The sequence below is a fragment of the Spermophilus citellus genome, assembly GCF_964194105.1.
Source record: "Spermophilus citellus genome assembly, chromosome: 19".
In the NCBI taxonomy this organism is placed as follows: domain Eukaryota; kingdom Metazoa; phylum Chordata; class Mammalia; order Rodentia; family Sciuridae; genus Spermophilus; species Spermophilus citellus.
In genome coordinates, this window is record NC_138201.1 from 17,517,991 (window position 1) to 17,532,547 (window position 14,557).

The 14,557-nt window shown below is 43.7% G+C and overlaps 1 protein-coding gene across 1 annotated transcript in view; it reads left to right on the plus strand.

Annotated features, from left to right (window-relative positions):
• The first annotated feature begins 3,342 nt into the window (after positions 1-3,342).
• The window catches only part of MKRN2 (makorin ring finger protein 2), a 30,371-nt gene continuing 19,156 nt past the window's right edge, over positions 3,343-14,557 (plus strand). The window contains 2 exon segments of the mRNA XM_081275918.1: positions 3,343-3,393; positions 3,395-3,453. Of these exon segments, the coding sequence (XP_081132044.1) occupies positions 3,358-3,393; positions 3,395-3,453 (95 nt within the window). The 5' untranslated portion in view covers positions 3,343-3,357.

The window sequence follows — 14,557 nt, forward strand, 5'->3', positions numbered from 1 at the left end:
GCTCAAACCCCAAACTATTCACAGTCCTGACCCATTTCCCTTCCCACCAGCCCCCGCAGCACTAATTTTTCTTTATGATTTTCATATAAAGGGAATCACATGGTATAGGATCTTCTGCATCTGGCTGCTTCTGCTTAGCCTAAGTTATCAAAGTTCACCTAGGTCATAGTATGTCCTCGTTATTCATTCAGTTTTATGGTTCAATAATATTCCATTGTGTGGATGTATTTTAAATATGGATGTTTGGGTTGTTTCAACTTTGGGCTATTATGAATAATTCTGCTGTGAATAAGTTTCACCATATTCATGTGAAAGCTGGTTACTTTGTTTTGTTTTGCGATACTGGGGATTAAATCCAGGGGTGCTCTACCACTGAGCCACAACCTTAGCTTTTTATCTTGAGACAGGATCTCACTATGTTGCCCAGACTGGCCTTGAACTTACAGTCCTTCTGCCTCAGCCTCTTGAGTTGAGGGGATTCCAGGCATGAGCCGTTGCACCTGTCTTGTGCAGATTTTTATGTGACTGTGTGAAGAATACCTGTAGAGAACCTGGGAAGGGGTGAGTAAAGGACAAACACACGCACACAGTGTAGAAGGCACACAGGTGGCTGTTCCTCTCTGCTGCCTTGTTTATTAACCTAAGAAAGGCTACATATTACCCATCACCATGTCTGCATTCTAACCAGTACTCCTTTAACCCCAAGTGCTGGCTAGCTGAGAGAAAGTCCAGGTTCACACAAACAGAGCCCCTTTCCTCCAAGGACGTTACCATGGAAACCAGATAGCGCACCTGCAAAGTTATCCTAATAGCTTCAAGGGGAAACTGCTGGGCATTCCAAGCCTGGGTAACTCGTTAAGAACATTGCTGTAGCATCTGGGCATCCCGTGCTTTTGCACAGGAGTCTCTCAGTATCCAGGTATTCTGTGTCTTGCACAGAAACTTTCTAGTTACCATCATGTCACAATCACGAAGTTTGTCAGAGACCCCAATCCCAAACACAGATCTCCCACAGCTATATCTCTTGGTTACATAGGTAGGAGGGGAATTTCTGAGTTACATGGTAACCTTTAAACACTTTGAGAAATTGCTAGACCTTTTTCCCCTAGTGCCCACATCATTTTCCATAATTTATGAGTTCCAACTCCTCCACATTGCGTACGCTGGCCTGGATTTACTTTAGCCATCTGAGTGGTTGTGAACTTGTATCTTACTGCATTTCCCTAAAGAAATGTTTTTATGTGCTTATTGCCAGTTCATATATCTTTGTTAGGGAAATGTCTATTTAAATCTTTCACACATTTTCTAATTGGGTTGTTATTATTTTTTTTGGCAGTACTAGGGATTGAAATCACCCCACACCTGAGTGCTCTACTACTGGGGGCTATGTCCTCTGCCCTTTTTATTTTATTTTGAGAGAGGGACTCACTATGTTGCCCAGGCTGACCTCCAACTTAGATCCTCCTGCCTCAGCCTCCTGTCCACAGTGCCTGGCACAATGTTTTTTTTTTTTCTTCAATAGATGCAAAAGAAAAAGCATTAGATAGAAATAAGGACATTTTAATGATAAAAATGCTAAGAAAACTAGAATTAGAAAGACATTTCCTTAATTTGATAATGGATACTTAAAGTCTGAGGCTAATATTTTAGTTAATGGTGTTAATATTAAATATATAAAATAATTAATGAGGCTAATATTTTAATATACTTTCCTTAAATTCAGGAACAAAACCAAATGTACACTATTTACACTTCTTTTTTTTTTCCACTACACTGAATTATAATGAAGTAAAACTGTCATTGTTTGCTGATGGCTTAATATATTTTTTGGTACTAATGATTTGAACCAAGGGCATTCTATTTCTGAGCTATCAGCCCTTTTTATTTATTTACATTAAAAATTTTTTTTAGCTGTATGGACACAATACCTTTTTTTTTTTTTAAACAGAGAATTTTATTTTTAATATTTTTTGGTTCTCGGCAGACACAACATCTTTGTTGGTATGTGGTGCTGAGGATCGAACCCAGGCCGCACGCACTCCAGGCAGTGCCCTACCAGTTGAGCCACATCCCTAGCCCTACACAATACCTTTATTTTTATGCAGTGCTGAGGATCCAACCCACTGCCTCACACATTGAGCCACACCTCCAGCCCAGCCCTTTTTATTTTTTATTGTTTTTGAGACAAGGTCTGACTAAGTTGCTCAGATTGGCCTCAAATTTGGGGTCCTCCTCCTGAAGTCTCCCTAGTAGCTAGGATTACAGGCGTGCACCACCGCAACCACTTGAGCCCAGTTTTTCTTAAAAAAAAAAAAAAAAAAAAAAAAAAAATTACAAAGCGACAGGAAATCACTGAAAGATGGAAGGCAAAGGACATGATGTCATATAGGTTTTAAAAATAGATTTGGCGCCGTGGCCAACGCCTGTAATCCCAGTGACTCTGGAGGCTGAGGCAGGCAGCTCCAAGCTAAAATTCAAATTAATTCAGTGTTTCTGGTTCTTTGTTTCCTATGATGCCCTGATGCCATCGGCAATTTAGCGAAACCCAGTCTCTAAATAAATAATAAAAAAGCGCTGAGGATGTGGCCCAATGGTTAAGCACCCTTGGGGTCAATCAAACCAAAAATAATTAATAGTGATAATACAATAGATTATTTTGGAAAACAGACTAGGAGACCCGTGGCGAGGCGGTTGCAGGGGCCAAGATGGGGCGGAGGTGGCTTCTCCTGGGACCCTGACGGCGGATTTGGGGGAGACGGGGATGCACTGGGCGCAGAAGCGGGATCTGCAGGAGCTGGAGCTGGAGCTGGGTGGAGGCTAACTTTGGGGGTTCCCCTAAGAGGAAATGGAAGACGCAGAGCAGTGGGGTTCCAGCAAAGAGATCCGGGACTGAAACTCTGGGGGAGTAGAGTTTTGACAAAGGGTGTCGGGAGAGGGGTGAGGGGTGTTCGTGGGCGCAGGTGAGATCGGGCAGGGCCGGTGGACGCGGGATCGAGGCTTCTAAGGAGCCCCAATGAGGTGCAGCTGCAGCATTTGGGGATACAGTGCTCAGGCACGAGCCGGCGGGGGGCGGGGGATGAGGTGACTTAGGGGATGCAAGAGGCCACTAAGGATCATTCTTGGCGACGGGAACAGAACCCTAGGAACTAACTGTCCTGGAAGCGACTGGCAGATCTAGGGCGCCTTCAGGATCAGCCCGGGAGGCTTGGAAGAGCGGCCACGGAGCGCCGGGAGGTGTGAGGCACGCCTCACACCCGTTGCGGAACCAATTGTGACGGCGGCTAGGTTTCCGGCCGGCGCTACAAAGGTGCAGCACGTGCGGGGGCGGAGTGCGCCGACGTGACGCGGCTGCGCAGGATGGGCCGAGCCGAGGCCGAGGCGGCAGCGGGAGGCAGCAGCGCGACGACGGCCCCCTAGTCCAGCCACCATGAGCACCAAGCAGGTCACTTGCAGGTGAGTGAGCGACCACCGAGAGCGCCGCGCCACTTCGGACAGCTCTCGCGAATCCTTGGGAGCCGGAGGACCCCGGTCGTGACGCCAGGGAAACTGAGGCTGGGACTCGGGGAAAGTTCCTCAGCTGTTCGCTCTGAGGCTTTCGAGGGCGGGGCGGGCGCTGAAGCCCCAGCCGGGTCCGGCGGGTGCGTGGCTGAGGCGCCGCTGTGCGAGTGGGAAGCCGGGTCCCTGTGGGCTGGGAGGACGGACGCGCCAACCCGGGCCCGGCCGCGGGAGCTCGTGGAGCTTGCAGTTCGGCTGGAGAAAAAAAAAAAATCGGTGTTGAGTGAAGGACGCTACGGGCGCCGGTGCCACGCAGGAGTAGCTTGTTAATGGATTCTCGGGGCCTCGGGAAGCTGGGGCTTTGGAAGCCGCCTTCCCTTCGCAAGTTTGAAGACTGCAGCTGCAACTGCTTGCAGAGCGTTAGCGTGTGGAGAACGAGAAGGGCGTTCCAGCCCTCCTTGTGGAAAAACGAGAATCGTGTGGAAAATAACGAGGCGCCTATTCCCAATTTTTTGTTGTTGTTGTGCTTTTCGGAACCGAGAATGGACCCCAGGGCCTTGCACATGCTGAGCAAGGGCTCTACCACCGAGCTACATCACCACCCCCTTTATATTTTATGACCTATTTATTTTTGGTGCTGGGGATTGGATCCAGGTGTAGCTTTACTGTTGAGCTGCACCCCGGTCCTCTTTTAGTTTTGATTCTTGAGACGGGGTCTTGTTCCTCAAACGTGCATCCTCCTGCCTCTGCTTCCTGTAGTACCTGATTCTAGGTTTGCCTTTATTCCAGGTTCTGTGTTATTGCTAGTTTCACAGTAACACCTGTGAGCAGATATTGTTCCCGTTTGACAGGGCAGGAAATGGGGACTGAAAGAGGTTAAGTGCTTTCCTTTATCTTGTTTAGAGACCCATTGAGGAGCAGAAATAAAATGGTATTGGGTGATTTGTCATAGAAAACAGAAAACATGATAGCTATGCTGTGACTGTTACTTTGAAATAGATTGCTTTACACCCTCATTCAATGGTAAGCTCTGTGGCTTACTGGTATTGATATAGTCCTATCGAATTGAAAGCTTGGAAAGTACAGATTGAGCATCCTTAATCTGAAAATCCAATATTCAAAGTGTTCCAAAGCCTAAAAAGTTTGGTCCTGATGCCACAATTGGAAAATTCCACACCATGGAAATTTTATTTCTTGTGCCAAATTATTAAAAATATGATATAAAATTACCTTTAGAGGATGTGCACATAACATCTATTTTGAAACAGTGAATTTCATGTTCAGATTTGGTACCATCCTCAGGATATGGCAGTACGTAGCAGCAAATATTCTAAAATTCTGAAGCATCTGAAATTCAAAGCACTTTGGGTCTCAAGTATTTTGGATAAAGGATACTTATCCTGTACATGTTTTGTTTGGTTTCAGTAGGACCTGTGTGGAAAGCATGTCTAAAAAATCAATTGTACGGTTTGTGTAATAATGATCTGTGTTGTCACTCCATTAGTTTGATTGAGGAGTAGAGTTCTGCTAGTGTTAGATATTAACTAATTTACCCAGATGGCTTATGTTAAGCAGTTATCAAATTGCAGTTAGTCTGAAAAAGTACTTTGCTAGGTTATTTGTACGAGAAGGTCTTCTGTGACAACTGTACTAGTGAATTTACTTATTTTTTTTCTTGTATAACTGTTTCCTGTTGGAGGGAGTGTTCCTAGGTCATTTTATACTGCAAAGCAGAGTATAGCTACCTAGAAAAATCTCTCTATTCTCCACTCACTTTATGGTTTAATTCAAGTATTCTCATGCCTGCGTCTTAGATTTGTCCACTTAAACATACACTGTTATGCAGTATACAAATGAGGAAACATGCTGAGCACGATTTGAGACTTGTTCAGAATTTCACATCTTAGTGCAGGAACAAGAAATTAATAAAAATTTTAACCTTTTGCAACTGGAGATAGGCTAGGCTTAAACTTTAATTCTGTCTCAAACAAGGGTGTCCTGCAGGATATTGCTATGTAAATAAAAGTGTGTGGAATGTTGGAAAGGTATCACTCCTGCTAGTCACTGATTCATGTTTTTTGTGGGGCTCACATGTGCTCGGGCTTCTTTTAAGTGCCTTGTTAGTGGAGTAGTATGTAATCCATTAACCAGCTAGATGTATTCCACAGTTTATGAAAGTGAGTTCAATGTTGAAAAGTCTTCATCTTCTAAGTGGCAGAGGTATCATTCATCTTCTAAGTGGCAGAGGTGTGACATCGGGGTTCATACTCTGTCCTGAGCAAGCAATGCCATTAACATAGGCCAAACATGTTTGCCTTTCCACAGTGTCACAATTTGTTGAATAACAATTCACAAGTTATGCCACTTTCAGTAGCTGCAATTCACTGAGAGTACTCGGGTCACCTGATAGCCATGAGCCAGGCAGTCTCATGTTTTTATTCCAATCTTAATTACTAATATATGACAATTATACACATGTGTGTGTATATATGTACTTTTTTTTAATACAGAAAGGTTAAGGTGACCACACGGGTTTAGGAATCTGAAATGAGAGCAAAGGCAAAGACCTGGATACAAAGGCAGGGGAGTCAGTCGTAGGTAGTCACATGAAGGTTTTTAATTATTTTGGCACAAGGGATTACAGGGTCTTGCTAAGTTGCTTAGGGCCCCACTAAGTTGCTGCACTGGCTTTGAGCTTGGGATCCTCCTGTCTTAGCCTTTTGAGCCACTCGGATTAAAGTTTTTGTTGTATATATATGGTGCTGGGGATCAGCCCAGGGTCTTGTGCATGCAATGTAGGCATTGTTGTACCACTGAACCACATCCCCAGCCCCAGATGAGGTTTTCTAACAGCCATTTTCTTAGTTATCAAGGTGGAGGGTCTGGAATGACATTTGTAGAATGTCAGCTTGAAGTGTACCTTGGGTCATTGTCAGGGGCAGGAGAAACTGTTAACTGAAGGTTGGTCACTGTGGTGATTTTAAGCAAAGCTTGAGACAAGTGACCAGGTGTTGGGGTCAGGGTGTTGCTGTGTCCAGGTCTGGAATGCTTCTCCCCTTATGGGTCTCTAGTGAGGAGGTTGCTTCATTTGGTATTCTGGTATGTTTGTTAACTTCATGGGCTTGGGTTTTTCTGATGTAGGTTTGAAGTGCCTAGCATCCATGTTTCTGATTTAATTTGATAAGTTCACAGGTGGTCAATTTTAAAGCACAGTTTATCAGTTTGTACCTATGGTTGTGCTAGGCAGATGGTGGTGGTTTCTCGTACAAACAAGGTATAGAATCATTCTATCTCAGCGCTTACACTCAAAATGGAGTAGCTCTGGCAAACGACTGCTTAATAAAATGGAGTCAGGTTTAGGCACAGTCTGAAAACTGTTCTCATCATGGAGTAGCTGAGAGCAGGACACAGCCTGCTCTCAGCACACGTATGGCCTCCAGATAAGTGTGGGCATGCAAAATGAAAGTTATTGCAGTTCTTTTCAGCTTTCAGTATGCTCCTATGAAAAGACGGCTCACACAAGAACATGTAGAAAGGAAAAGAAATGTACTTATAAAATGGTTGGAAGGAGTCAGGTCTTGCCAAATAAAAAGCAGAATATATATTCAAGTGGGGGGAAAAAAGTGCAATGTTACCTAGAGTACCAAGCTTGTATTAGTATGTTTGTGGTAGAAAAGATTTTCTCAAGGCTTTTGTGAATAAGACAAACTATTTGCAAACCTTTATAACTTAGATAAAATATTCAAGTTGTGATTTATTTGTGGGCCTGGAGTGAAACAGGGTGTTCATCTGTTTAGTTTTTCTCAGGTTGCCGGGTGTCTTTGAGGTTTGTCTTCCTGGCTCTGAAATGCAGTGTGTTTGATTATTGTGAATGGCAGGAGAACAAAGTGTCAGTTTTGCTTGCATTCTAATACATATAATGTCTCTCCCAAGAGATGGTTGTCAGAGATGCCAGGATGCTCAGACTTAAAGTGACAAATACACTTTCTCTATATATTGCCTGGAATCTTGAGAATAGCTGCTCATGTGGTCATGTTGTCAGTCCTCCAATTCTTTAACTTGCTATTCTATCCAGAATCTCAAACTGGGGGGTCATTTTTGCTGATTTTGTCCTCTAACCATCTCCTTAACTCTCTGGTCTGTTTACAAAGCCCTGGTGCAGGCCCTTACTATAGCTTCAAAATCAGTTTTTTTCCTCTCGTTGTATTACAGAGGTTCCCTTCATCTCAGATGTGCTATTTGAAGATCTAGAATTTGTTTCTTGAGATAGACCTAGAACTTTTGATTCACCAGGCCTAGTGTTGATCCTGTTGGCTGATAAGTGGTAGGAGAACTTGAGCTTCAGAGGTGGGCAGTGCAGGATTCTGATCCTGGGACCACCTATGCCATGGTTTCTTTGTAAAATGGGAATGCTAGGGCCAAATCCTCAGGGTAGATTAAAAAATAGTAACAAACTATGTTAGAACAACCCTCCCCCCGTTTTGTGGATTGAACCCAGGTGCATTTGATCACTGAGCTACATCCCCATCCTTTTTTTTTTTTTTTTTAAATACCTTTATTTCTGTGTGGTGCTGAGGATCAAACCCAGCACCTCATAAGTGCTAGGCTAGTGCTCTGCTGCTGACCCCCAACCCCAGCCCTCCCATCCTTTTTTGTTTTGTATTTTGAGACAGAGTAAGTTGCCCAGGCTAGTCCTTGAACTGTGACTCTCCTGTATTAGCCTCCTGAGTCCCTGGGATTACATGCATGCAGCATTGTGCCTGGCAGCATTTACTGTGTGTGTGTGTGTGTGTGTGGGGGTGGTTGGAACCCAGGACTTAGCTATGCTAGGCAAGCACTCTACCACTGAGCTAACTCCACTACATCCCTAACCCTTAAGAGCATTGACTGTGTGTTAGACTGAGCACTTCCATGGATCATCTGTTAAACTAGGAATCTATCACAGTCCATGAAGTAAGTAGCTATTTTAATCATGTTACAGATGGGGAGACTGAAGCTTGGAGATTTTAAGTAATTCACTCAAGATCACATAGCAAGCAGTGCGGCTTCAGTGTCTTCACTGTATTCGGCCCCACCTCTCATCTGCATGTTTGTTTGAAGCCTACCACCAAGCCTAGTGTTTGCTTCCTTCCCCTTCAAGGTATCTGGGGTCATAAGCAATACAGTCATAACATTTCAGCTTGTGAGAACATGTGGAAAGCTACCTGTAAAGAAAATTACACTGAAAATGCAAATTACTGATATATTTGGAAATGAGTTGTAAAAGTATTTTGCTAGAGGTGCCACTGAAAGAACTTCCAGAAATCAGTTTGATGGTTTGGTTCTGCTTTTGCCTACTGCTGCCGGCAGTGTTTGGCAGTCATGAACCTGATACCCTTTGCAATATATAATAGCCATACTGTGTTTTGGAGTCACTCAGGGTGAGAAAGCCCTTTAGAGTTGTCTCCCATTAAGAACCTCCCTACTGTTGAGTCTCCACTTCTGTACTTCTCCCCTCCTGTCATTGTCCCCCCCCCCACTGTCCAAATGTACACCTCAGTCGTGTCAGTATGAGGGGTGATTTGTCCATCAGGAGGGAAATGCATCTCACAGTACAGCATGGAGGAGGCCTAGGTGAAGTTCAGCATAGATGAAGAGGAATGGCTTTAAGCAGATGACAGAGACGCCCCAGAAGATATGCAGGATGTGCTCAAGGTTTGCTTTGTCACTGGGAAATGGAAATAGTGACTTACACTACAAAAATAGGAATGGGCTGGCTTTCTCTTATATAACACCTGTCTTACACTTACCTTTCTTGAAAGCAGTGATGGTGGTCTAGAAGTTATTTTTGAACTTTTTCAAAATCTCAGCCTGGTGACTTGCATGAAGTCACCAGTGTGGAAGTGGCAAATCTAACTAGATGCTCTGATTGACAGTTAATTATATTTGGTCTTCTAATGAAAAAAGATGATTAGTATAGTTTTTTTTTTTAAAGAGAGTGAGAGAGGAGAGAGAGAATTTTTTTAATATTTATTTATTTATTTATTTATTTAAATTTTTTATAATATTTATTTTTTAGTTCTCGGCGGACCCAACATCTTTGTTGGTATGTGGTGCTGAGGATCGAACCCGGGCCGCACGCACCAGGCGAGCGCGCTACCGCTTGAGCCATATCCCCAGCCCATGATTAGTATAGTTTAGAAGCGTAATTTTCTGAGTATGACTTACGGAAGGTGGTTGGTATAATTCTAAAAGGCATCCATATAGGATTCTGTATCTAAAACAATCTTTCTTGTTGTTCCCCTGGTTAACAGATTCCTTCTGGTAGAGGACCTCTGATAGTCTACTCTGGTTCTTTTTTATTATTATTTTCCCTGGTACTGGGAATTGAACCCAAGAGTGCTTAACCACTGAGCTACATCCTTAGCCCTTTTTATTATTTTGAGACAGGGTTTTATTATAAATTGTTGAGGCTGGCTTTGCATTTGCGATCCTCCTGCCTCAGTCTCCTAAAACTCTGGTACTAAAGGGGTGTACCTCTTCACCCTGCTTGCTCTGGTTCTTTCAGGAAATCTGGTCTGCTTTTTCTTTTTTTTTTTTTAATATTTATTTGTTTTTAGTTCTCGGCAGACACAACATCTTTGTTGGTATGTGGTGCTGAGGATCGAACCCGGGCCGCACGCATGCCAGACGAGCGTGCTACCGCTTGAGCCACATCCCCAGCCCTGGTCTGCTTTTTTTTTTTTTTTAATATTTATTTTTTAGTTTTCGGCGGACACAACATCTTTGTTTGCATGTGGTGCTGAGGATTGAACCCGGGCCGCACATATGCCAGGCAAGTGTGCTACCGCTTGAGCCACATCCCCAGCCCTCCTGGTCTGCTTTTTCAAAGAGAATCTGAAGTTCTCATTTATGTGGAACTTTTTACTTAGCCACTTTGACTTTGTTCTCTCCCAAGTTTATTGATCCTGATAACTTTGTTCTACATTGCTGACTGTTGACACTGATTTTATCTATTCATTTTTTAACTGTTATACCTCCTGAAATCAAAGATTACCATGTTTGAGGGTAATTGCAGTCTTCAATAGCACTTATCAAAAATAATTACTAAGTGGGGTATTGGTGGAGACCTGTAGTTCCAGCCACTTGAGAGGCTGAGGCAGGAGGATTGTTTGAGCCCAGTAGTTCGAGGTCAGCCAGGGCAACATAGAGAAACCCCATCCCTGAAAACAAGGAGAACTGTCTGTTTAGATGTGTAGTATTCTTTAGTGTTGGGGTCCCAAGACCACCCCCACATTCACATAGTTGTATCCAAGTTCAAGATCATTACTGTGATGTAGCAAGGAGGTACAGTGGAGTCTGGAGGAGTCTGTGCAAGAGGGGCACAGGCACGTACTACCCCCAACAATGAAAATGTCACACATGTGCCTGGAGGAATTGGTATCTGCAGAGATGGCAGTACCCAGGTTGGGCACCTTTTGCCTAGTATGTGACAGAGTTCCAGTGTCCCAGGAAGAAGGCAGATGTTTGGCATAAACCACATTGCTTTACAGTTTAGGTGCAGTGAGCCATTTCAATCATTTAAGGAAATTCTTGATGTTTTTGTAAAGACCTGAATTTTTTCGGGGGATGGTATACCAGGGATTGAACTCAGAGGCACTTGACCACTGAGCTACATCCCCAGTCCTATTTTGAATTTTATTTAGCGACAGGGTCTCACTGAGTTGCTTAGTGCCTTGCAGTTGCTGAAGCTGGCTTTGAACTCATGATCCTCCTGCCTCTGCCTCCAGAGCTGCTGGGATTATAGGCGTGTGCCACCACGCCCAGCATTTTTTTTAATAACTTTATTTTTTTGTGTGGTGCTAAGGATTGAACCAGTGTCTCGCATGTGCTTGGAAGTTCTCTACCACTGAGCCACAGCCACAGCCCAGAAACTTTTGTTTTTTGTGGAGCTTAGGGATCTGAACCCAGGACTTTACACATACTAGGCAATTACTCTGCCACTGAGTGACACCCCAGACCCAGTGTAGGGAAATTTTTATATCTGTGTACGGTAACTCCTTGCTGTGCTTGTGGGGTTTTTTTTTGTTGTTGGCTTTTTGTTATTGTTGAAGACTTGGGGTGCTGGGGATGGAACCCGGGGCTTCATGCATACTAGGCAAGTACCCTACCATTAAGCTAGTCTGTCCCCCACTTAGACAGTACCAGCCTTATGCTGAACAGTGTTGATCTAGTGGTCATGGGTTAGGGAATTGAACCCAGAGTGCTTTACCACTGAGCCACATCCCCAGTGCCCCACCTTATATTTAACTATGGCATTGTCATTTAAAAAAAAATTCATTTGTTCTTTTTACATATACATGACAGCGGGGTGTATTTTGACATACATACATTGAGTGTAACTTACTCTAATTGGGATCCCTTCCTGTGGTTGTACATGATGTGGAGTTACACTGGTGTGTACTCATACATGAACATAGGAAAGTCATGTCCCATTCGTTCTACTATTCTATTCCCATTCCTTTCTCTGCGTTCCCCTTTGTCTAATCCAATGAGCTTCTAGCCCCTCCTTAATGCATGTTATCATATCAGAATAATTTGGCCTTTGGTTTTGGGGATTGGCTTATTTCACTTAGCATGGGAGTCTCCAGCTCCATCCATTTACCATCAAAAATCAAAGTCATTCATTTTTATGGCTGAGTAATAAGTTGTGTGTATATACTGCACTTTTTTTTATTTCATCTGTTGAGGGGTTCTGTACCTTTATTGATTTACGTGTGGTGCTGAAGATTGAACCCAGTGCTTCATACATGCTGGGCAAGTGCTCTACTACTGAGCTACAACCCCAGCTCAGCTACTGTGAAAGGAGCTGCTATAAACATTGATGTGGCTGTGTCACTGTAGTATGCTGATTTGAAGTCCTTTGGGTATATACTGAAGAATGGGATAACTGGACCAAATGGTGGTTCCATTCCAAGTTTTCTGAGGAATCTCCATACTACTTCCCAGAATAGTTGCACCAGTTTGCAGTCCCATCAGCGGTATGAGTATACCTTTTTCCCCACATCCTCGCTAATATTTATTGTTGCTTGTATTCTTGATATTTGCCATTCTGCTTGGAGATGAAATCTCTGTAGTTTTAATTTGCATTTCTCTAATTGCAAGATGTTGAACATTAAAAATGTTTTTAATCTATTTATAGATCATTTTTATTTTGTGAAATGCCTGTTCAATTTCTTTGCCCATTTGTTTATTAGATTATTTATTTTTGTTTTGGGTTTTTTGGGGTGTTTGAGTTCTTTATATATCCTGGAGATGAATGCTGTATCTGAAGTGGCAAGTGGCAAAGATTTTTTCCTATTCTGTAGACGCTCTCTATGTTCTTGTTTCCTTTGCTGTGAAGAAGCTTTTTAGTTTGATACCATAACATATTTTGATTCCTTTTTTTTGGGAGGTGGTGGGGTAACCAGGGATTGAAGTCAAGAGCGCCCAAGTACTGAGCCACATCCTCAGTCCTATTTTATATTTTATTTAGAGACAGAGTCTCACTGAGTGGCTTAGCACCTCGGTTTTGCCGAGGCTGGCTTTGAACTCGTAATCCTCCTGCCTCAGCCTCCTGAGCCTCTGGGATTACAGGCATGCACCACTGTATCCAGCTACATTTTTTGATTTCTTGTGTTTTAGGAGTTTTGTTGAGGAAGTTGGTTCCTAAGCAGACATGATGGAGAGTTAGACCTACATTTTCTTCTTTTGGGTGCAGTGTCTCTGGTCTAATACTCGGGCCCTTGGTCCACTTTGAATTGAGTTCTGTGCAGTGTCAGAGATAGGCTATCCCTAGCCCTTTCTATGTATTTTGAGTCAGGGTCTCACGTTAAGAGCTTTGCTTAGTTGCTGAAGTTGACCTTGAACTTGTGAACCTTCAAAGATAAAAAATGAACCTGTGACTTTAGGACTTACCATAGTGCCTCTTGTCAAAAAAAGAATTTCCTTAAATGACTGAATTGGCTCACTGTACCTAACTAAAACAGATCTTCCTACCTCAGCCTCCTCAGTCACTGAGATTATAGGCGTGCATCATCACGCTTGGCTAGTGGTCAATTCTTTTTTTTTTTTTTTTGTAGTATTTTAGTTGTAGTCGGACACAATACCTTTACTTATTTTTTATGTGGTGCTGAGGATCGAACCCAGGGCCTTGTACATGCTAGTGAGTGCTCTACCACTGAGCCCCAGCAACAGCCCACTAGTGGTCAATTCTTAAGGGGCTATTTCCTGGGCAGAACCTGGCTACATTCCTAGAAAAGACCCAAATAATGGTACCATGGTACAGTCCTTAAGTCACAGGTCAATTTTTCATCTTTGTAGGTTCAGAAACTTGATTCTGTTAGTGGCCATAGAAGTTCTTTTATCATTTCCCTGGGGAAAGACTCAGTGAGGGGTGATGATGTCCACCTATATTTCCAGAAACTTAGCAATTTGGGAGGCCAGGGCAGGAGGATCTCAAGTTTAAGGCTAACCTTAGCAACTTAGACCCTGTCTCAAAATATAAAGGGACTGGGGGTATAGCTCAGGAGGTAGAGCACCCCTGAGTCCAATCCCAGTTCAATAAAAAGAGGTGGGCCTGATAGGCACTGGCCGTGCTCTGGTGCAGTCGGCAGGGGAAGGGAGTTAGCAGTCTGCATGGTGAGCAGGGAAGGATGGAAGAGCTTTAGCTCACTTGGGGTCCAGTTGAGTCAGCCTCCAGGCCCACCCAACGGCCCGTGTGCAGTATGCATTGGCCACTTGCCTTCACTGGACCCCTTTCTCTGGCACATTGGTGGTCTGCACCTCACTAGTCTTGCTGGTGTGCCCTTCCTTCTGTGGTCCAGTGCCCTTGCATTTTCTAGTTCTGGACAGAACATTGAGGAGGTCAGATGTTAGTTGGGGTTTCTGTTTTCACTTGGATGTATGGTGTTCCAGCTGTGCCTTTCTGATTTATCCCCAGGGTTCTTCAGTAGAGATCCATGTTCCCAAATGCTTGCTTAAGAGCTCCTGCTCTGGGTCTGGGCCTTCAGTGTGACAGCACTGTAGTGATTGGGCACACCCA